This window comes from Cetorhinus maximus, unplaced genomic scaffold, assembly GCF_964194155.1.
Source record: "Cetorhinus maximus unplaced genomic scaffold, sCetMax3.hap1.1 HAP1_SCAFFOLD_1468, whole genome shotgun sequence".
NCBI lineage: Eukaryota > Metazoa > Chordata > Chondrichthyes > Lamniformes > Cetorhinidae > Cetorhinus > Cetorhinus maximus.
This window is the reverse complement of record NW_027597409.1, coordinates 56106-80347: the sequence shown is the minus strand read 5'-3', so window position 1 is coordinate 80347 and position 24242 is coordinate 56106. Positions and strand designations below refer to the sequence as shown.

Here is a 24242-nt window from a genome sequence, read left to right as displayed (position 1 = left end):
TCTCAGAGGGTCATGAGTCTTTGGAACACTCTCCCTCAGGGAGTAGGGGTGTTATGTTCCTCCTGTCGGGACAGTTTTGCTCAGTTACCACAGTTCCACGCCTATCTACTGGTGAGTGAGTTAATAAACAAGATACTGCAGCCGCAGAGACCAATGTAAGATGAAGCACACCTGTTTATTAACACAAGTAACAGAGCATTAACACAATGTTTGCTTCTCCAACCAGACCCTATTCCAAACTACTGATTAACATCGTAGCCCGCACTACACAGCCTTTGGGTAATACAGTCACATGGTTAATCTGCTCACATTCTCTTAAAGGTGTATTGCACCTCAGATTACCACATCCCTCCCCCTTTACTCGAAAGCACAATTTACAATCTTTACAATATATCAACTATTTACATAAATAAACTATTTACAAATTCAGTCTCTCTGGAGGCTTCTTCAAACATGTCGAACGCCATCGTTCTACGACTTCAGATGGTTTATCCGAGGTCTCCCTCTCAGGAGTCATCTGTCCACTTGGCTCATTGACTCTCTCAGGCTCAACAGATCCCACAGGCACTTCCAAACCAAGTGGGGTTCCTTCCACATATGGTGTAGACTCCAACAGGAATGCTTTCACCCTCTTTCAGGCCCAATCACATACACTCCTGCTGCCCCTCCCCTCAAGTTCAATAATATGAAGGTCAACTGTCAGGAAGGTTCTCAAAACCAGGTTGTTGGGCAAGGCTAAATTTAACACGGTCTAATCAGCTTCCTGTTGTGTATAAAAAATTTCAGGGCCTTGTCAGTAATTTCGCTTTTTCTTCCTATGTGTCTCTTTTGATGGGTTTTCTTCTTGGCAGCGCTGACTTTAATCTCGGCTACTTTTCAATTTCCCTATTGGCCAGACTAGGCTCAGGTATGAGCTCAACATGAGTGAACTCAGTGGCTGAGTTTCCAGCATTTCCTCATTTGTCAGCTCCTTTGAAAACTCAGAGGTCTCTATTTTTAAAGCTTCTTGGCTTCCATGTAGAAGGTTCTTCAGCTCTTCTGTTTCTTTTTTATATTTGTTAGTTGTTTCCTGGAGAATTAAGCATTGCTGTGTTTTCTCAGCTAATTTATTCATCTCAGCCAGAGATATGCTGAATTCTTTCTGTTCTTCCTCATATCTTTTTAATGGTACAAATTGGGATCTGAGGGAATCTTGCAACATGTGAAAGTCCTTCAGCAGGTTATCTTTTTCTTTCTGGAGGTTACTGACTTCAACTCGAACTCTGTCCTGAAATGTCACCTCTACAAGTTCCTTTTGTTGAGTCCTTTTTCCAAACAGTTACATTGCCTGCTCCTGATTGAGATCTCAGTCGTCTCTCAGGATTAATCTCTCTTAACCAGTTCCTCCCAAGGAGACTCGGTCCTCTGCCTGCTATCACTATTAGGGGTAGATTAACAGGCTGATTTCCACACTGTACTGGAACCTTGCATTTACCTCTCACTCGTATGGTCTTCACCAGGATACGTCTTTAATTTAGCATCTGAATTTTCCATATTTAGTGAGTGGTCTCCTCCATTCAGATATTTGAACGTATGTTGGCCTTTCACTGTTGTAGATGCCCCTGTATCCACCTCCATTCGGGTGGGTTTCCCGTTGACTTTCACTGTCACGTAGATTGGCTCATTTACCCATTTTTAAGTTGTTTAGTGAGTAATTATCTGACTGTTTCTTCTGGTTCCTCTATTATGTGGATTTCACAATTTCTACCTTTTTGCTTAAAGTTTTGTCTTAATCTGTCTTTACAACATCACATAATGTGTCCATTATGATGGCAGTAGAAACACTCAATTCTTTTAAGTTGTTGTTTGTTTGCAGGCTGCCTGGTTCCATTTCTGCCATTATTAATGTGGGTCTTATCTGTTAAACCATTGGCCTTTGCTGGCCTGTTAATGGTGGCTGTTTCCTGCCTGTCCGCAGAGCCCAGCGCTTCTGTGCCATTTCTAACCGGTGCCTTCCTCCCGATGCGAAGGATGGAGCCATTTTGTGCTCCCTTGATTGTTTCTGAATCCCTGACTGTGCTTTTCATTGCGAGCACCAACTCCAGCACCTTGCTGAAGCCTAAATTCATTTCTGACAACAACCTTTTTTGAATGGCGTCTTCATTAATCCCACAAACTAATCAGTTTCTTAATATGTCGTTAATTGACATCCCGAACTCACAGTGCTCTGTCAGTTGTTTTAAGGCTGCCACATAGCAACTGACTGTCTCTCCAGGGGCGCGATATCTCGAATTAAATTTAAAACGCTGCGTTGTTACCGAGGGTTTTGGCTGAAAGTGGCTTTTCACAAGATTTACTAACTCATCAAAGCTCTTGGAATCTGGAGCTTTGGGTGCCGTTAGTCTACGAATTCGGCCGTATGTTTTACTGCCACATGTCGATAAGAGGATTGCTCGCCTCTTCTCCTCCCCCAATATGTCAATAGGCCAAAAAGAATAACGCAAGGTGTTCAATATAATCTGACCAGTCATCGGTGGTCTGATCAAATGGTTCGATACGGCCAAACTGTGACACACTGGTGGGAGATAACTTCGACGACTATGATAAAGACTGTATTTAATAATCGCTTTGCAAGGTACAGCTGATTTACTTCTGTTTAATTCCTGCGGCTTTCTTTGGTGTCATCGACTGGTCGTGTTTTGCCTCATCGCCAGTTGTTATATTTCTTCTATTGGGTCGCTTTACTCAGTGAACACAGTTGCACGCCTGTCTACTGGTGAGTGAGTTAATAAACAAGATACTGCAGCCGCAGAGACCAATGTAAGATGAAGCACATCCTGTTTATTAACACAAGTAACAGAGCATTAACACAATGTGCGCTTCTCCAACCAGACCCTATTCCAAACTACTGATTAACAATGTAGCCCGTGCTACACAGCCATTGGGTAATACAGTCACATGGTCAATCTGCTCACATTCTCTTAAAGGTGTACTGCACCTCAGGTTACCACAGGTGGGGGGGCAAAGTCAATGAATATTTTTAAGAGGTAAATAGATTCTTGACTAACAAGGGAGTCAAAGGCTATCAGGGACTAGGTGAAATGTGAAGTTGAGGCCCCAATCAGATCAGCTATGATGTTATTGAATGGTGCAGTAGGCACAAGGGGCCGAATGGCCTACTCCTGCCCCTAGTTCATATGTTTGTATGTTATGGTGAACCGGGGTCACAATTGTAAGTTGTGTAAGGTCAGACCGAGGTTAGATCTCAGGAGGCGGTCCTTACCCCAGAGAATAGCGGACCCTCTGGACACCGGCTCATGCAGTGGACACTCATTCACTGAAATCCTTCAAAAGAGAGAGATGGGCTGTTTCTGGCTGGAGCAGAGATCACTTTGTATAAACTGCTGCATAACATTCTGAGGGCCAGGGTGATCTCCTGAACTAGTTCTGATGACTGTTGGAAGCATTTCTTTTCCCCAAGTTAGCCTGGGTTTTGATCTAGTTTTTCACTTCCCCCAGGAGATCACATGGTTTTGGCTGGAGTGGAGAGCTGCACCCACAGTGCTGTTAGGGAAGGAGTTCCAGGATTTTGATCCAGTGACAGTGAAGGTGATATATTTCCAAGTCAGGGTGGTGAGTGACTTGGAGAGGAACTGCCAGGTGTCTGTGTTCCCATCTTTCTGCTGCCCTTGTCCTTCTAGATGGTGGAGGTCACAGGTTTGGAAGGCGCTGCCGAAGGAGCTTTGGTGAGTTTCTGCAGTGCATGTTGTAGATGGTACACACTGCTGCTACTGTGCGTTGGTGGTGGAGGGAGTGGATGTTTAAGGTGATGCATGGGATTCCAATCAAATGGACTGTTTTATCCTGGATGGTGTCGAGCTTCTTGAGTATTGTTGGGGAGTCAGGGGGTGAGTTACTCATCGCATGATTCCTAGTCTCTGACCTACTCTTGTAGCCAAAGTATTTATATGGCTATTCTAGTTCAGTTTCTGGTCAATGGTAACCCCCAGGATGTTGATAGTGGGGGATTCAGTGAAGTTAATGCCATTGAATGTCGAGAGAAGATGTTTAGATTCTCTCTTGTTGGAGATGGTCATTGCCTGGCACTTGTGTGGCGTGAATGTTACTTACCACTTATCAGCCCAAGCCTGAATATTGTCCAGGCCTTGCTGCATTTGGACAGGGACTGCTTCAGTATCTGAGGAGCCGCAAATGGTGCTGAACATTGTGCAATCATCAGCGAACATCCCCACTTCTAATATATAAAACATCTTCTTCTCCTCACTTTCTCCATTAGTTCATGGGCATGGTTGTGTTGTGGTCATGTTGCTGGACTAATAACTCAGAGAGATCAGAGGTAAAATCTAGGCATTAAAAAAATGATACCTGCCTTCTTGTGTCAGTGTATTTGCATTGCAGTATATTTACAAGAGCAGGCCAGAGGCTAGGAATTCTGCAGTGAGTAACTCACCTCCTGACTCCCCAAAGCCTGTCCACCATCTACAAGGCACAAGTCAGGAGTGTGATGGAACACTCTCCACTTGCCTGGATGAGTGCAGCTCCAACAACACTCAAGAAGCTTGACATCATCCAGGACAAAGTAGTCCACTTGATCAGCACCCCATCCACACACATTCACTCCCTCCACCACCAACGCACAGTAGCAGCAGTGTGTACCATCTACAAGATGCACTGCAGAAATTCACCAAGGCTTCTTCAACAGCGCCATCCAAACCCACAACCGCCACCAACTAGAAGAACAAGGGTAGCAGACACATGGGGACACCACCATCTGCAAGTTTCCCTCCGAGCCACTCACCATCCTGACTTGGAAATATATTGCCGTTCCTTCACTGTTGCTGGGTCAAAATCCTGGAGCTCCCTCCCTAACAGCACTGTGGGTGTACCTACACCACATGGAAGGCAGCGGCTCAAGAAGGCAGATCACCACCACCTTCTCAAGGGCAATTAGGGATGGGCAATAAATGCTGACCCAGCCAGCGAATCCCACATCCCGTGAAATAATACATTTTTAAAAATAGATGTGAGTCCTGACTCAATGCATCATTCTCTCTTGTATCAGACCTGCACAAAAGGAAATATTCCTTAAATCCTTTACATTCACCAAGTGGTAAAATGTGTTTCGAAAATCCATTCTCTTTGCAAATCCAACATTTATTTCCCTTCTCTAGGTGCTCCTGAGAAGATGGAGATGTGTCTTTTTGAACTTGTTTGATACAACTGAGTGACTTGCTAGGACACTTCAGAGGGTAGTCTCAAGCCAACCACATTGGTGTGGGTCTGGAGTCACATTAGGCCAGAGTGGGTAACGATGGCAGATTTCCTTTGGGATTTTCCCAGAAGCTGACACCTTCACGGTCACTTTACTAACCCTGGATTGAAATTTCCGCATCTATTTTTTAAACAGGATTCAATTTCACAGATAACCAGCTCATGTTCTCTGGACTGGCCAATGGCATCACCACCACAATGCTCACATTAAAAGCAAGAACTTGTTTTTCTATCCTGCCTTTCATGACCTCAGTGTGTCCCAGGCTAGTTCACAACCAATTAATTACTTTTGAAGTGTGGTCACTGTTGCAGTGTCAGGGATCAGGATAGCCAATTGGCACACAGTAAGATCCCACAGACAGCAATGAGATCATGACTACATCATATGTCTTACTGATGTTAATCGTGGTGTAACCTGCCCTCCGACCCTCACTCCCTGTGTGACCCACCCGCCAACCCTCACTCCCTGTGTAACACCCACTCAGACCCTCACTCCCTGTAATCCACCCTTCAACCCTGACCCCTGTGTGACCCACCCTCCAACCCTCACTCCCTGTGTAACACCCACTCCGACCCTCACTCCCTGTAATCCACCCTTCAACCCTGACCCCTGTGTGACCCACCCTCCAACCCTCACTCTCTGTGTAACACCCACTCCGACCCTCACTCCCTGTGTGACCCACCCGCCAACCCTCACTCCCTGTGTAACACCCACTCCGACCCTCACTCCCTGTGTGACCCACCCGCCAACCCTCACTCCCTGTGTAACTCACCCTCCAACCCTCACTCCTTTTGTAACTCACCCTCCAGCCCTCACTCCCTGTGTAACTCATCCTCCAACCCTCACTCCCTGTGTAACTCAGCCTCCAACCCTCACTCCCTGTGTAACCCACCCTCCAACCCTCACTCTCTGTGTAACTCAGCCTCCAACCCTCACTCCCTGTGTAACTCAGCCTCCAACCCTCACTCCCTGTGTAACCCACCCTCCAACCCTCACTCGCTGTGTAACTCAGCCTCCAATCCTCACTCCCTTTGTAACTCACCTTCTGACCCTCACTCCCTGTGTAGCTCACCCTCCAACCCTCACTCCCTGTGTAACTCACCCTCCAACCCTCACTCCCTATGTAACTCACCCTCCAACCCTCACTCCCTGTGTAACTCACCCTCCAACCCTCTCTCCCTGTGTAACTCACCTTCCAAATCTCATTCCCTGTGTAACTCACCCTCCAACCCTCACTCCCTGTGTAACTCACCCTCCAACCCTCACTCCCTGTGTAACTCACCCTCCAACCCTCACTCCCTGTGTAACCCACCCTCCAACCCTCACTCCCTTTGTAACTCACCTTCTGACCCTCACTCCCTGTGTATCCTACCATCTGACCCTTGCTCCTGCTAGCTGCCCGGACTGTGGAGCCACCCCCTTGTCTGTAATGTCAGGTGTTGACGAGGTTGTGTGTGAGCAGCATGTGAATGACACTGTGCCTTCTTGTGCAGTGTTTCTGGGAGCAGCTCTGGAGCTCAGCACAGCCCAAAGAGCCACCAGAAATCCAGCTCTTCCCTGAAAGCCTTCTTCTGCACAATCGGACACAGCACAGTCAGTAAGCTGAACAGACTCCGGTCATCTAGTCTGGAACAGATTCACAGCCGGTCAACAGACAATACGTCAGATGAACTGAGGTGTGAGGAGATTCGAACAAAGCTGAGGAAGACTCCCTCCCTACAATCCCTTCGGCTGGTGGGTAGTCTGAGTTACTCATGTTTACAGAAACGTAGCATTAAAAAACGGAGACGTTATGTTAAACTTGTGTGGAATCCTAGGTACGCCACACTTGGAATACAGTGAACTCTTCTCCATGTTATAAATAGGATAATGAAGCACTGGAGAAGGTAAAGTAAGATTTGCAAGCATGATACTGAGAGTGTAGAACTATCCGGAACGTTTAAAGATTTGGGAAAGAGAAGGCTGAGAGGTGACCTGCTGATAGACATAGAGAAGGTGTTTCCACATCTGTGGAGACCAGAACTGAGGGCCATAAACATAAGTAGGATCATAGGGACAGGGGGAGGCCATTCAGCCCCTTGAGCCTGTTCCAGCATTGAATTAGATCATGAAAGATCTGTAACTTAACTCCATCTGGCCACCTTTGATAGTCACTGATAAATCCAATTCAAGGAGAAACATCTTTACCCTGTGAATGGTGAGAATGTGGAACTCGCTACCACAAGGTACACAGCATTGGTTCATTTAATGAGCAATGAGATAAACACACGAGGGAGAAAGGAATAGAAGGATGTTCTGATACTGATGAAGTAGGGTGGGAGGAGGCTCATGTGGAGCATAAGCGCTGACAGAGACCAGCTGGGCTGAATGGCCAGTTTCTGTGCTGCTAATTTGGTCACTTTGAATATAAATAGCACATGAGCTCCACCTGCTGGGCTTCTGATGAACAGGCACTCTTGTGTTGTAATGTCGTTTACTGTCAGGCAGCCTTGATCGTGTAGGGGCTATGCCACTGGACTGGGAACGCTCAATTCAGTGATCTGATGATTGTTGGCTGATGGATCAGTGTTAAAAAAAAAACCAAATGCTCCTTCAGGGAGGGGAAGTTGCCTCCCCTGTCCAGTCTGTGCCTACCTGCCCAGTCACAGAATCACACAGTGCAGAAGAGGCCCTTCGGCCCATCGAGTCTGCACCGACACGTGACCCTGCGCAGTATGTGGTTGACTCCAGGGTATCTAGGATTGGACAGTAAACAGTTAACCCTTAGATTGGCTTGAAATCACCTCCAACCTGAGTCAGTTTGAAAGCAGCCCTCTCGATCACCCGAACGGCCTATTTCCATAACTTCACCCAGCTCCAGTTAAGTCTCAGCTGCTGCTGAATCCCTCATCCATGCTCTCGTTACCTCTAGGTCACAATGTTCCTGTGCCACTCATCTCCCAACTACATAAACTTCAGCTCATCTGAACTGCTTCCCGTATCCTAACATTCTGTTCCCCTTGTGCTCGCCGACTGACATTGGGGCCCATTTTAAAATTCTCATCCTTGTGTTTAAATGGTCTTGGCTCTATGAGCACCTGCATGCCTACAACCTCCCCAAACCCTTGCCTCTGGCCCCCCATTCAGTCCACGATTGGTGGCCGTGCTCTGTTAGGACTCACATTCTGGAAATCCCCCCCTCCCCCAGCTCTCTCTTTCTCTCTCTCCTTTCAGATGCTCGTACTCGCTACTGTCCTAGCTTTTCATTGCCTTGTATCTCCTTCTTGGCCTGGGTTCTTGTTTTATTTTGCTAGGCCTCGGTGAAGTGCCTTGGGAGATTATCCGAGACAGAATTCGAGGGATAAGAGCAGGTGACAGGCAGTAACACACGCACTAAGCTCTAACCTATCCTGTACCATTCTAGACCTCATACCAGAGGGTGGGTCGGGGGGTTGTGGGGCGGGGGTGGGGGGAGGGTGGGTGGAATCATCCTGCCTTTGAGAAGAAAGAGTTTGCATTCATATAGTACCCCATTGTATCCTTACAACACTTCCCAGCTTACTTTCGAGTGAAGTCGCTATTGTTATGTAGGAAAACCCCCAATTGCACACGGCCAGATCCCACAAACAGCGAGTGGGATGAGTGATCAGTTCATTTGTAGTTTTTTTATTTGATTGAGGGAGGAATGTTGGCCAGGACACCGAGCAGATTGCCCACTTTTCTTCAAATAGTGCCCAGTTTTCATTCACCTGAGAGGGAACAGGTGACACTTTAAAGCAGGGAGGTTATGTTGAAATGAAGTCATGGACTCATGGAGTCATTCGTGGTACAGAAGGAGGCCATTTGGCCCATCAAGTCCATGTTGACCCTCTGTGGAGCAATCCATTCAGTCCCACTCCCCTGCTCGGTCCCCATAGTCCTGCAAGTTTATTTCCTTCAAGTTCCCATCCAATCTCCTTCAGAAATCATTCATTGGTTCCACTTCCGCCATCCTCATGGGCAGTGATCGAGTTCCAGGTCATTACCACTCACTCGCATTCCTCCTGTATCGCTTGCCCAAAGCCTTGAATCTGTATCCCCTAGACCTTCTACCATCAGCTAATGGGAAGAGTTTTTCCTTCTCTATCTTATCTAAACCGGTCCTAATCTTGTGCACTTCTACCAAATCTCCCCTTGACTTCCTTTGCTCCAAGGAGAACAACCCCAGATTCTCCAACCTAACCTTGTAGCTAAAACCCCTCATCCCTGGAACCATTGCAGTAAATCTCCTCCGCACCCTCTCAAGGACCCTCACATCATTCCTAAAGTGTGGTGACCAGAACTGGATGCAATGCTCTAGTTGGGGCCTAACCAGAGCTTTATAAAGGTTCAGCATAACTTCCCTGCGTTTGTACCCAATACTTCTATTTCTGGAGCCCAGGATCCCATATGCTTTGCTAACCACTCTCTCAATATGTCCTGCCACCTTCAAAGACCAATGCACATGGACCCCCAGGTCTGTCTGTTCCTACATACTATTCCTGTTAGTTTTCCCTGTAATTTTTCTCGAATGATCGTGATTGTTTTAAGCTCCTCCCTCCCTTTAGCCTTTTGATTTTTTTACTATCCTTTGGATCCTTTTTGTGTTTTTTACTGTGAAGACAGGTACAAAATACTTGTTCAAAATCTCTGCCATTTCCTTGCCTCCCATTATTAATCCCCTAGTCTCACCCTCTAGGGGACCAGTGCTCACTTTAGCTACTCCAAACTTGTAAAAGCTTTGATTGTCTGCTTTTATATTTCTTTCTAGTTTTCTCTGATACTACAATTTCTCCCTCTTTATTATTTCCTTAATCATTCTTTGCTAGTTTCTAAAGTTTTCCCAAACCTCTGGGCCACCACTAATCTTTGCAGCATTATACACCTTTCCTTTCAATTTAATACTACCCTTAACTTCCTTACTTAGCTACAGATGGCACATCCTTCTAGTAGTTTTTTTTTAAACAATGGAATGTAGCTTTGAGTTATGAAATATCTCTTTATGTCTGTCATTGCTTCTCTACCGTCTTACCTTTAAACCAATTTTCCCATTCCACTTTAGCCAAATCTGTCTTCATACCTTTGTAATTGCCTTTATTTAAGTTTAAGACATTAGTGATAGACCCACATTTCTCACTCTCAAATTGAATGTGAAATTCCAGCATGTTATGATCACTCTTGCCTAGTTGATCCATTACTATGCGGTCATTAATTAATCCTGTCTTCTTATACATTGCCAAGTCTAAAATATCCTGTTTCCCTGGTTGGTTCCAGAACGTACTGTGCTATGAAACTATTCCAAATATGCTCTATAAACTTATCCTCCAGGCTACATTTACCAATTTGATTTGTCCAATCTACATGAAGATTAAAATCTCCCACAATTATTGCAATACCTTTCTAGCAAGCCCCCATTATTTCTTGATATACACTCTGTCATGCAGTGTAGCTGCTGGAACGGGTGGGGGGGTGGGGGGGGGGGGGTGGGCTGTAAACCACTTCCACCAGTGACTCCTTTGTTATTTCTTATGTCCACCCAAAGTGATTCTACATCTTGCCTTTCTGAACCAAGATCGTTTCTCACTCTTGAACTGATCTCATCCCTAATTAACAGAGCCACCGTTCCTCCTTTTCCTTTCTTCCTTTCTTTCCAAAATGTCAAATACCCTTGAATATTCAGGTTCCGGCCATGGTCACCTTGCAACCGCAACTCAGTAATGTTTATCATGCCGTGCACATTTATTTCTATTTGAGCCATCAATTCATCCACCTTGTTATGAATGCTTACGTGCATTCAAGTAAAGAGCCTTTAATGCTTTCTTTTTACCATTTTTCCCTACTTTGACCTTATTTTCTGGTACATTCTTCTGTTTGTACACTCTGTCCCTACCTGTCACACTCTGGTTACCATTAACTGTGTCATTATCCTGCACTATTGCCCTGTCCTTTCTCTTTAACTTTCCAAACCTCCCCTCATGTGAACCGCCCCACCCCCCCAACTATTTAACTTAAAGCCTTCTCTACATCCCCAGCTATAAGGTTCACCAGAACCCTGATCCCAGCACAGTCCAGGTGAAGACCATCCCAACGGTATAGCTCCCTCTTTCCCCAGTTCTGGTGCTAATGCCCAATGAATCAAAACCCATTTCTCCCACACCAATCTATCGCCAATTTATGATCCAAGCATCCAACTTTCTAATCTTATTTACCCTACACCAATTTGCGCATGGCTCAGAGATTATTACCTTTGTGGCTCTGCTTTTTAATAAAGCTCCTAGCTGCTCAGATTCCCTCAGTAGAACCTCTTTCTCAGTCCTACCTATGACACTGGTATCCACATGGGCCATGACAATTGGATCCTCCCCCTCCCAATCCAAGTTCCTCTCCAACCCTGAGGAGATGCCCTGAAACCTGGCACTGGGCAGGCAACACAGCCTTCAGGGCTCCCTCTCAGCTGTAGAGATCAGTATTGATCCTCCTAACTATACTGTCCCCTACTATAACTACATTTCTTTTTACTCCTCCCACTTGATCGGCCCCCTGAACCATAGTGCCATGGTCAGTTTGCTCACCCTCCCTGCAGCCGTTGCTCTCATTCATAAGAGTTGCAAGAACATCAAACCTGTTGCTCAAATAGCAAGGGCTGTGTATCCTCCACTGCAACCTTCTGGGTCACCATACCTGCCTCACTCTTAGTCTCACCTCCTGTCCCTGACCCTTGACCATATCTGAAGTACCTTGCCTAAGGGGTGTGACTGCCTCCTGGAACAAAGCGTCCAGGTAGCTGCCCCCTCCCTGATACATCACAGTGTCCGAAGCTCAGAATCCAGCTCATCAACTCTGAGCCAAGGCTCCTCGAGCTGCAGGCACTTACTGCAGACGCGGTCGCTGTGGGTCATACTGGTGCCCACCAGCTCCCACATTCTACAGCTGCCACACATCACCTGTCCTACCATCTTTATTGTGTTTTACTTAATTAATTAGGTTTCAATTTTAGAAATGTCACTCAATGATTATCCGTAGCTATGCTATGGAGTTGAATCAATTCTCTGTTACTTTATCAAAAAATTCAACTGGATTAGTCAAGCATGATCTGCCTTTTAGAAATCCATGTTGGTTCTCCTTAATTAACTTAAACCTCTCCAAGTGCCTGTTGATTTTTTCCCCCCTATTATGGCTTTCAAAACCTTACCCATCACTGATGCTAAACTGACCGGCCTGCAGTTGCTAGGACTGTCCTTATGCCCTTTCTTGAATACGGATGTCAGATTTGCCACTCTCCAGCCTTTGTCACCTGCTCATATAGGGAATATTGAACAATTAAGGCAAACCCATCTGCTATCTCCACCCCCACTTCCTTTAGTAACTTGAGTTACAAGCCATCCGGACCATCTTATCTATCCTAAGCTTAGCCAGCCTTTCCAGTACCACCTCCCTTTCAATTTTCACACAATCCATTGCCTCCACTATCTCCACTTCTACTGATATTTTGTCAGCTCCGTCTTCCTCAGTAAACACTGATACAAAGAACTCATTAAGTATTCCAGCCTTGCCCTAAGCCTCTAAGCAGACAGCACCCTCTTTGTCCTGTATAGGACGCACCACACCTCCAAATACTATTTACATGCCGGTAGAGGATTTTTGGATTCCCTTTTATGTTGACTGCCATTCTATTCTCAGACTCTCTCTTTGTCTGTCTTACTTTCCTCTTCACATCCCCTCTTAACATATTGCATTTAACTTGGTTTCACTTGAAGAATTCACCTCTTTTTTATTTATTCATAAACTCTATCTCCCTTATCATCCAAGGCAGCCAGTTTTTGGCTCCCTTGCCTTTTGCCCTTGTTGCAATGTACCTAGCCTGTACCTGAAGCATCCCTTCCTTAATGATCACTCATTAATCCTTGACTGTTTTTCTGTCAGTCCCTGGTTCCATTTTACCCTGAATAGATCCCTCCTTATTGCATTGAAATGAGGTCCCTTCCAATTTAACAGTCTATATTAGAATGTTCCTTGCTTTTCTCCATTACTAATCCAAACCCTGATGATACAATGATCACTCTTACCCAAATGCTCCCCCACAGACAATTGCCCCATTTGGTCCACCTCATTCCCAGCACCAGATCTCACAATGCCTCCTTTCTACTTGGGCTGAAAACATACCCGCTCAAGGACATCCCCTTTTTCCCAACATTGGAAAAGCGTTGGAAAGAGTGCAGAAAAAAAACTTGACAAGGACGATCCCAGAATAAGTGAATGCGACTCTCAGGAAAGATTGAACAGTGGACAGGGTGGTGGGGTGCTCTTTCTAGAAAGGAGGAGGCTGAGAAGTCTGATCGAGGCCTTTAAAATGATGAAGGGCTTTGGCAGGGTAGGTGTGGAGTAACTTTCCACTTTTGAAGGAGTCCAGAACAAGTAAGTATTAAGAGTAGCCGATCAAACAAAGAGTGTTTTTTGCAGATACCATCGAGGTGCTTCAGGGAAGACTTGATTCAAACGTGACTGAGAACAGAGGGATACAGGGAGCAGGGTGGGAAGAGATCATTGTAAGGAGAGGAGGCCTGAGTGGTGTATAAACACTGGATAACAGGCCAATTAGGCTGAACGTCCTATTTCTGTGTTGCGCTATCCGAGTAATTCTAGATCTCATTTGGAAGATGTAACCTCCAGCAGGGAAGAATCTCCTTAAGGAAGAATTAATAGAAATTTTCAAAATTATGAGTGATTTCGATAAGAGTAAATAGGGAGAAACTATGTCCAGTAGGAGTGGGGTCACTAACCAGAGGGACACAGATGTAGCATAATTGGTAAAAGAACCAGAGGGGAGATGAAAATTTGTTTAGGTTGCAAGTTGTTATGATTTTGAATGTACTGCCTGAGAGGATGGTAGAAGCAGATTGAATAATAACTTCCAAATGGAAATTTGAAAATATTTGAAGAGACAGACTTTGCAGGGTTACAGGGACAGAGCAAAGTGAACAGAACCAATCGGAAATCTTGATCAAAGGGCCAGCACAAGCACAATGGGCCGAATGGTCCCTTTCTGTGCTATATGGTTCCATGGTTCAAATAAAATTGGGCACTGGAGCTAGGTGGAAAGGCTAAGGGTTGCTGGAGATGTTTAACCAGGAGCAAATTCAGACTGGAGGGAGGTTAGAGGTATTGTTCAACTTGGGCATGTGAGGAGTGGAAAAAATGATTGCCCTGTCCTCCCACTCCAAGTCTGACCGTGACAGGGTTTTTTTTTTGTGAACTTGTAAGGATGAAAGTACGTACTTACTGTCTGTGCTTAACCATTTACATGCTGATTACAAAGAAACTAGCCGGGCAGGCTTTCTTGAATTTAAACAAAAGGGGTTCGTTTTTATTGTGTTAAAAACCCACCCAGGTAAAAACATCAAAATATTTAAGAAGGGAAATCCATGCCTGATCTTCACAACACACATATACGTGCAAAATTACAAGTTATACAATAGGTAATTGCATTCTTAGGCAAATTAAAATGCTAAGAGGCCAAAAATAGAGAGTTCACTGTTTCTGAGTCCTTTGCTAGTGTCTGTAGCTGTGGCAGATTTTTATCCATGGTGGTCCTGAGATCCTAGGAGTGGAAGCCCGTGTAAAACAGCAATTGCTGGAGACAATTTATTTTTAAGAACGTAATCTGGCTTATTACGGCAATTTGGCAGGTTTTCCCAGGCTCCTACTGTTTTAGCATCTTGCGGCAGATTTCAAAAATTGTTATTCTAGCCACATGACCTCTCTCCCCATAATGATTTCAGAAGGTATTAGCTTAGCTGATGTCTGAACAGACTGAGATTATTGCCCTGTGGTCTATAATCTCCCAACCATTAACTTCTGAATAATTCATTATCCATCATGATGAGATAGGAAAAACACCTTTCCATCTATCTATTATCCTAGTGGGCTTTCTGTCTCTGGTTGACAGGTAGCTTTATAGAAATGCAAATGTGAGGTCCAGTGTCATTTCAGTAAATCTTTTGAAGTGGTTCTTGACATCAGCAGGTGTGAAATTCCATGAGGATCTTGGGGCATGTCTTAATTGTATTCCACAATGGAACCTTACAGAAAACTGGTCAACTGGTGATACCTGACATCAGGTGACTCGTGGCAGCCATCTTAAGTCAGTGCCTTTGTTTTTTAAAAGTCCTTTTTAAACAGTTCAATAAATGTTTGATCAGCCAATAAAATTACAGATTAATATCACTCATGCACAAGTCACATCATCGTGTCAGTGAAGTTCTTTGGGACAGAAACAGTTATATATTCAGCCAGGGGCATTTAGCATTAGAACCGCATGAACTGTTAAACACGATCCTTTATTATCTTTTCCTAGCAGACTCTCACCACTGGCATATGTGTGTATGGAAGCCTCAAGTGGACAGAATGGACAATGCAATTTTCAATACACTACACTGTTCCATATTAATGCAAACTTCTGTACAGTCCCTGATTCCAAAGAAAATGGGAATTTCTGGCAGGAATGGGAGGGAGGGATGTTAGTTCACGTACCTATTGTGATATGCAATGGGTAACTACAGCCTCCAGGAGTCTGGCTTGATGGCATCAAGGAGCTAGGAAAGAATTTCCAGAGCTTGTCCTGAATTTAACATTGAATTTTTCTTTGCTCTGAAGAATTAGCATTGCCAGTGACATTGGGACTGGGGGCTTGGAGGAGGTTTCACTGACGAATGGTTAATTAGCATTAATGAGCCCGCTGCTGAAAAGTAAATTTTAATGTCAACATTGAAAATGCATGGAGCGGCTGGATAAATGCAGTTGTGTTATCTCCCACTAGGTGTCCCCGTTGGTTCAGTTGAGGAAAGCCGCGTCTTTTCAATCCCTTCACTCCCAGAAGAAGAAGAGTCGATACAATTCTTACCTGGTGGGGGAGGCAACAGAGACTGGCCTGGGGCACAGGTAGGCTGGTGATGGCAGTCAAGGTTCAGTAATGGCGAGGGCGAGGGAGAGTCAAGGATGAAATAGGAGCCGAGGAGGATTTCAACCTTCTTTTCGAATCCCTCCACGGCCTCTGTAAACGCCTCTGTCTCTCTGACCCACTAAAGCCCGACAACCCTCCGAGGTCTCTGACCTCCTCTCATTCTCCCACTTCCCCAATTTTAATTTCAATTTCGTGGCCCCTTGTTCTGGACTCCCTCAACCAGAGGAAATAGTGTCTCTCCATCTAACCCCGTCACAATCCATTGATCATCTCTAATACCTCGATGAGACCAGTGCTCAAACCTTCCAATCTCAAGGGACAGCAAGTCTAGTCCATGCAGATCCTCATAATTTAGCTCCCTGAGCCTCGTGGCATTTTAAAAATGCCATTCTAGGGAGGCAGGTGTCGCTGGCATTTGTTGCCCATCCCTCAATGCCCTGAGAGGGTGGTGGTGGTGAGCCTTCTTGAACCGCTAACAGCCCGTGTGGTGTAGGTACACCCACATTGTTGGCATTACCCAGCCAAGCTGCAATACGAAGGGGTTGGATTTGGTGGCTGGAGGGTGGGGGTGGAATCACCTCCATTGGCCTTGTTTACACACCTTTAATTTAACAACCAATCACTTCTTTTACTGTTCTTCCCCCCACCTCCCACCCCATCCCCTGGCATCACCCCATTGCCACCAATTCCAATGCTTCCACCCCCCCACCCCTCCCACTGCCTCTCTGAGCCTCAGTGGGGCAGTGAAGGGCTGCAGTTTTACCTGGTGCCTCTCTTGCAGGTTTGAGCCAAGATGGCGAGAGATATCAATGGCTGGAGACGTTTTTTTGAACCTGACTAGAATATATTCCCGAGGGAGATTTCCCAGCTGTATCTGTCCATGAGGTCAATATTTTCTGAGGGGGCGTTTCCTCCACCTACACCTGGCTCTGCTTGGCTGATATTTCCTCTTTGAGTCATCTGTGGTATTGGTGTGGTTTAGTGATAGCACTCTTGGTCAGAAGGTTGTAGGCTCCATTCCCACACTGGAGAATCCAGGCTGCAGTGTAGTACCACAGGAGTGCTGCATTGTTGGTAGTGCTGTTTTTTCTTGACAGGCGTTAAATGTCTCACATGAACGTAAAAGCTCCTGTGTTACAGCTCTGAAGAAGAGCAAGGGGAGGTCTCCCGGGTGACCCAGCCAGGATCCACCCTCAAACAACGTCAGGGGAAAGCGGATCATTATCACGTTGCTGTTTGGTCTCTACATAACTTTAAACAATGGACACTTCCTCCCAGCTTCTGTCACCGAGGATAGGCGCTGAACTCTGCTAGGACTTCCGTTCTCGACCCAAAGGGCAGGTCTGACCCACAGCACTGTGACCTCCACCAGGGGCAGGGCAAGGAAGCAGCTCCCAAATCCACCCCAGCCAGGGCCAGGATTGAACCCTGTGCTGTTGACACCAATCTGGTCCATAGCAAACATCCAGACCAACTGCATCCACCTCTCCGACCCCAAGGGGGTCCAAGTTGCTGTGGCAACATACATTTTTAGCCTGTTGAAGTCTGGAGCTACAGATAGTGATGGGAGAGGCACAAACTTCCTTTGCATCACATGGCTGACCAGGAATCTCTCCCACCTGCCATTAGAAGGATTAACCTGTTTGGCTGTGTTATGAACACACTTTCCTTAGCCATGAAGTCCTGGAGTGGGACTTAAACCCAGAGCTTCTGGCTAAGAGGCAGGGAAACTACCCACTGCACCACAAGACCTCCCCTGCTAAGACTACTACCTAACAAATCTACTTATTTAATGAAAGGCAGGCGCATGATAGGCTTGATCAAGCTCACTGTGAGTGTTTATTTTAATTATTTCTCTTTTAATTCCTCTCTTGAGAGTGCTGATTCCTCTAGATAGGCAAGCAGCTCAAAAGACCCACCACCACCTCCACTCGGGGTTCAGAGAATGGGCAACAAATACCAGCGATGCTTACACCCCAAAGAATGAAGCTTTAAAAATATCACGAGGTTTAGACAATCTCTAAAGACAGGCTGCGTAGATGTTTTCCCACCAGTTTAGAAGATTGAGCAGGGCAATCTAATTGGGGGGTTTAAGATGTGGGAAACGTGACAGGTAGTTTATGCACAGCAAGTTTCCATAAACAACAATGCAATCATGGCCAGGTAATCTTTCAGTGATGTTACTGAGGGATAAATATTCGTCAGGGAATATTTGTCCCCAGCATTTCCTCCAATAGTGCCATGGGATATCTTTATGGCAGAGTTAGGTAGATTCTTGATAAGCAAGGGGGTGAAAGGTTATCAGAGGTAGGCAGGAATATGAGGTTAAAATCAGATCAGTCATGATCTTATTGAATGGTGGAGAAGACTTGAGGGGCCGAGGGCCCTACTCCTGCTCCTAATTTGTATGTTCATATGTGGGTATTTTACGTCCATCTGAGGGGCCAGAGGGATCCTTGTTTCATCATTTAACCTGAAAGTTGGCATCTCTGACAATGCAGCACTCCCTCAGTACTGCACTGGAGTGTCAGCCTGGGTCACGTGCTCAAGGGCAGAATTTTGCCGTTGGTGTGCGGGGGCGGGCCCGACACACCGACAGGTAAGGTGATGTGTGATGATGTCGGGCGTGCGTCCTGATGTCATCGCGGATCATTTGGACATTCCGTTCAGCGGGGGCGCTCCTGAGGCAGCTGCACGCCCGCCGAACTGTCAACGGCCCATTAAGGCCATTAAAAAAGTACTTAAAGCTGTTAGGAACGCTGGCGGGCAGGTGAAGAGTCCAAGCGGCCTTCACGTTTTTCAGGAAACCTCATCCACGGGCGGGATGAGGTTTCCTGAAGGTTTTCATAAAGTAAATAAATAAATTTTCCTAACTTCACAAACATGCCCCAGCTCATGTAACAGGGGACATGTTCAAATACATTTTTACTCTATTTATTTAAAAGTTTCCAAATCCATTCAATCTCCGCAAGGCAGCTCCGTGCACGCGATAGAGCGCAGGCCCCGATTCTCTCTCCTCCCCCTGCCCGCAAAGGTAGCGCTGAACACTACCAGCCCCGCATTACGCTGGGCCGGCCTTAATTGTCCCGCCCGTGTAAAATGACGGAGCGCCGCCGATCGTGGGCGGTCATCCTCCCCCACCCGCTCCCGCTCAGCCCGCCCGCCATAGGAAAAATTCTCCCCCAAGTCTTTGGAGAGGAAACTGAAGCCACGGGCGACATGGCTTCACAGTTGGGTTTCCATCCTCAGTCTTTCTGCCGATCTGTTCGGTCAGCCGCTGTCCGTTAGCATTACTGGGGAATTGGACAGGGAGAAGTTGGTCATCCGTCAGCTCTTCCACATTGTTCCCTTGGGATTCCAAAGGCAGGCCTGAAGTGTGCGAGGAAATGATGTAACTGTGCTAATGTGGGTCCGCGTCCGTGTGACAGGCACCAGCACTTTTGGGTGGGTCCCTCTAACAATAAGGTAATGTTCAGTCAGGAGGGTCTCCATAGGGCACCGGGGGCTTGCTTGAGTTGTGTTGTGATGTGTATGTTTTGTGCAAATGTCTTCCTTTCACTTGTTGACAGCGAGGCCAAGCCTTCTGGTCGCAGGCCAATCACATCCCTCAGCGCAGAAGACATTGGGTCGCCCAATCACCCAAGGGTTATTGGTCAGGTGACCCAGACATTCGCTGATGCCAGCTTCATGCTTGAACTGTCCAAGCCGGCCCATGGTCCTTTTGGATTTCTCATCTCTAGGTCATGCGGACGTGAGTACTGGATGTGGAGCTTAGTCTCTGTTAAGGATCTAAGGTTTTCTTTCATTTACTGCCTCGTTCTCCGACCAGCTATAAGCTATGAATGGCCTGATGTTTTCTAGGCACTGGTCCATTTCACCACAGTAATCTCACCGGGAAGTGCAGTGGAAATCCTGTTTAAGCACGAACGGGGAACAGGAGTAGGCCATTCAGCCCCTCAAGCCTGTTCTGCCATTCAATTAGAACATGCATAATCAAATTGTAAGCATGTTTCTGAGAGAGAACACGCTGACGAAATTCTGAGCTGATGTCTCCAGACCCTCTCCACTCCACACTGCTGGTTATTTTATGTCTTCTATCTCCGCTACAAACATGTATACCAAATAACACCCACTGCAGGCTTCATACAGGCTCAGAGTGACAAACAAATATTGGCACAGACCTTTGCTCCCAAGATGGAAAACTCACCTGAATAGTGGGACCTTAGCTCCGGGGGAGGGGGCAGGAGGCGGGAAGGAGTCAGGCCTGCTGCCCCTGGATGCACATCAGAGGTGCCCATATAGGTTTCTGAGTGCTGAGGGGAGCTGCTTAAAAGGCCTGCCTCAGTTCTCTGGGTCTTCTTCCCAGCTATTTTGTTAAATATTATGTCCCCTAGCTCTCACCTGCTACACCCCCTCACCCTCCCACCCACTCCCTATGCCCCCAACCACCCTCAATGGCCCCTCATATCCTTCATGCCAATTCATGCCTCACACTCAAGCCCATAGCCCCTTATAGCCAACGTAATGCTAACTCATGCCAATCCACCCACAATCCTTTGCTGTTCACCCCCCCACCCCCCCGTGCCAACTCACTCAGTATCCACCGTGGACAGACATCAGGTGACCTTGAGATGAAATAAAATAAAGTTCTAAATATCTATTGTAGCCTTTACTATATTAAAAATAATCAAAACATTTAAATTCCCTCAAGTACTTAATTCCTTACAAAAACAAACACTTGTATTCACAATCCCAAATCAAAGACGGTTAATCCTTTAACAACCACTTTGAGCTGTCAATCAAACTGTGAACTTAGAACCCCCTACTGAGATAATGAAAGAGATAATGTGAAAAGTAGCCAAGCATTAATAATGACATAATGATAACCATTGACATTGGGGTAATGTCAGCAAACAACTATTATAACTGTTGGAACAGATTTTTTTTCAATGTCACTGACAATTTTTTTTAAAGGGCTGGGGATTTAAATAACTTTACAGCCTGACAGTTCTACAGAGTTTATCCACCCTTCAGGAGTATTTACATCTGCTCCATAAATTCACAACTCCCATGCTCTGGGATAAGCCCCTCACTTCAGCGAAAATAGGGTCTGTTTGAACTCAGCACTAAATTCAAATGGCCCAGCTGAGTTTGGGTTTCCCTCATCTGTGAGTCACATATGAGGGAAACCTCCTTTCCACTACCGGTGAAAATGGCACCTGTCGGGAATGGGGCTGGGACCTCCGGATCCGGGTCCCACCTGCCGTTTTTAAAGGTCCATGGAATCACCACGACTCAGCAAAAATCTGGGCCTTTGACTGCACCATTTTTACGAAGTTAATTTGTGTACTTTTTTTTTCCCCCTGCTTCTAGGTTTATTTATTCACCAAATGGCAGACCAGAATGCTGAGAAACTGTACGTTGGATTGCTGGAACTGGGGGATGAAATTCTGGAGGTCAACGGGGTACGTGTTGAAAATCTCAGCTTCAATGAGGTGAACAGTCTGATGCTACAGGGCAGCACAGTGTCCATTTGGATCAGAAGACATAATGGAACCAGACGGCAGCAGGAACATTAACAGTCACGGCCCATGGCTTAGATTCACAGCCACTGCAAGCTGTTCACTCAAAGTACTTTCAGTGTTTACAACACTCAGATGCACCTAGGGTAAAAATCACCTCCAACCAGGCCAGGCACTGTGGTGCTTCTAAATCCAATATTTATTTGCATTAATTCTCAGACCTGGAACATGGGCAAGGGGCAGTAACAGTTGCCATTCTGGGTGCCATATCGAAGGCCAGGGCCCTGAGTAGCATCGATGTTGAGCGTCCTTGTCACGTACAACTTTGTTTGTTAGCCAACCTCCAACTGCGACCCAATCACAGCGGCACTGAGTTCATTTACGCAGGCAACTGAAGCACCTCCTTTTCCTAACCCCTGATTGGCTGGAGCCCTCCTCAATGTCCAATTGGACGGACAGTTCTCAGTATTGAACGTTGATTTGTAATTCAGTAGAAACTGGGGCTTTTTTATTCCCCGTTCAGACAGATCCTGTTATTTCCCAAGCACACTTTCTGTTGTTCTGATGTTGAGGAGTTTGATGAACCAGTGTACTAAGGACCCCAAACATAGAACGGAGCGGGATTTGTTCCTTCCTCATAAACTACAGGAAACTCAACACTAACGACTAAATGAATTGGGGACTGACAGCCGGACCAAGGCTCTGAGCTCTCACCGTGTCAGAAAAGGGCATCAAGTTACTGGTGAACCATCATTGTACCATCCTTTTGAAAATTATACAGTGAGAGATCTTCATACATTTACCTTCAAACTTTGCTCCCTTATGCCAGCAGCAGCCACAATTGGAGTGGTTTCATTATCGAAACTGCCTGATCCTTCCCAGTAATATATAATACAACTCCATCACAGATATAACACTCATGAAATAAAATTGCTATTTATTTAATGCCAGTGGTGACAGCCTCTTATTTAATGCCAGGAAAGAAAGAGTTGCATTTATACAACAGTAAAATACTGCAGACGTTGGAAACCTGAAATAAAAACAGGAAATGTTGCAAATACTCAGCAGGTCAGGCATTCCCCCACACTCTTGGTACATGTAGACGATTCAGACATGGGCGTATGAGACACAATAACCAAACCTGTCAACAACACAAGAGTAGGAGGTTTGAAAAGCAATGGGGAGCACTGCAGAAGACTTCAGGAGGAGTTGGACAGGTAATGGGCAGACAGGTGTCAAATGCAGTTTAAAATGCGTGAGGTAATGCATTTTGGGGAAGAAAAGAACAAGGAATGGGATGAGGAAATCGATGGGGATGGATGAAGAGAGAGACCTAGTGTTCCCAACCCATTGACAGTTTGAGTACAGCTTGATGAATAAAGACCAAGCGTGTTCAGTGTTTTAGAAAATGGGCCATGGAGTACCAGGGGTGGAACTGGTGAAAGGGAACTGTGGGACTGTTTTTTCATTGCCTGATTCTCTATTCTATTCAAGCCAAAGGAAAATAATTTTTCACCACCAATAAGTAACACTGACTTTGTGGCGTAGTGTGGTTAGGCAGGAATTAGAGTATTGTGTCCAGTTTTTGATGCTTCATTAAAGCCACAGAGAGCATACCAGGATTGTGCCAGGAGTATTAAACTATAGTTATGAGGAAGAAGGCTTGAGATAATGGGACTGGAGCAGAGAAGGTTAAGAGGAGATTTGACGCAGGTTTAAATGTTATGGAGGCTTCCGGTGAAGTGAATAGGGAAGGGCTATTTCCTCTGGTCGGAGGAGTCAGTGACAAAGGGGTCATCCATTTAGAACTGTCACTCAGGCGTGGAGACAGGTTCTGGTGTCTCGAGCAGTTGAAAATTAATCTCCAGAACATTGTTGTAAGCAAAAACTCATGAGAAAATCCATTAAAGGTTTAAAGAAATCATTTGCATCACAAGGATGGACATGCTGAGTGACCAATGTGGCAAGTGGGAGGGGTGGGTGGGTGGTTAAAGGAGGGGGTGGCAGGACAGTTGGCAGGATATGATCCTAACCCTAACCCTAACCCTAACCGCTATTTAAAAAGGGAGGCAGAGAGAAAACGGAATTATAGACCAGTCAGCCTGATGTCGGTAGTGGGGAAAATTCTAGAGTCTATTATAGAAGATTTAATAGCTGAGCACGTGGAAAACAGTAGCAGAATCGGACAGAGTCAGCGTGGATTTACGAAAGGGAAATCATGCTTGACAAATCCACTGGAATTTTTCGAGGATGTAACTAGTAGAGTTGATGAGGGGGAGGCAGTGGATGTGGTTTATTTGGACTTTCAGAAGGCTTTTGACAAAGTCCCACATAAGAGATTAGCGTGTAAAATTAAAGCGCATGGGATTGGGGGTAGTGTATTGAGATGGATAGAAAACTGGTTGGCTGACAGGAAACAAACAGTAGGAATAAACAGGTCTTTTTCCGAATGGCAGGCAGTGACTAGTGGGGCGCAGGGATCGGTGCTGGG

At 45.8% G+C, this 24242-nt stretch overlaps 1 protein-coding gene across 1 annotated transcript; it reads left to right on the top strand.

The window, feature by feature from the left end:
* The first annotated feature begins 2525 nt into the window (after nt 1-2525).
* LOC144676263 (uncharacterized protein KIAA1614-like) lies at nt 2526-22696 on the top strand. The gene is made up of 5 exons (XM_078536743.1): nt 2526-2614; nt 6766-7006; nt 16086-16207; nt 19799-19980; nt 21603-22696. Exons 1-5 carry the CDS (start codon nt 2526-2528, stop codon nt 21806-21808), a joined length of 840 nt encoding a protein of 279 aa, XP_078392869.1. The 3' UTR covers nt 21809-22696.
* Nucleotides 22697-24242: the final 1546 nt, after the last annotated feature.

Excerpts from the sequence above, each read along its gene's own strand:
- LOC144676263 (XM_078536743.1), top strand. The coding sequence starts at position 2,526 with ATGGTTCGATACGGCCAAACTGTGACACACTGGTGGGAGATAACTTCG. Across the intron at positions 7,007-16,085 it reads CCCTACAATCCCTTCGGCTG|GTGTCCCCGTTGGTTCAGTT; the intron begins GTGGGTAGTCTG and ends ATCTCCCACTAG. Across the intron at positions 16,208-19,798 it reads GAGACTGGCCTGGGGCACAG|CGAGGCCAAGCCTTCTGGTC; the intron begins GTAGGCTGGTGA and ends ACTTGTTGACAG.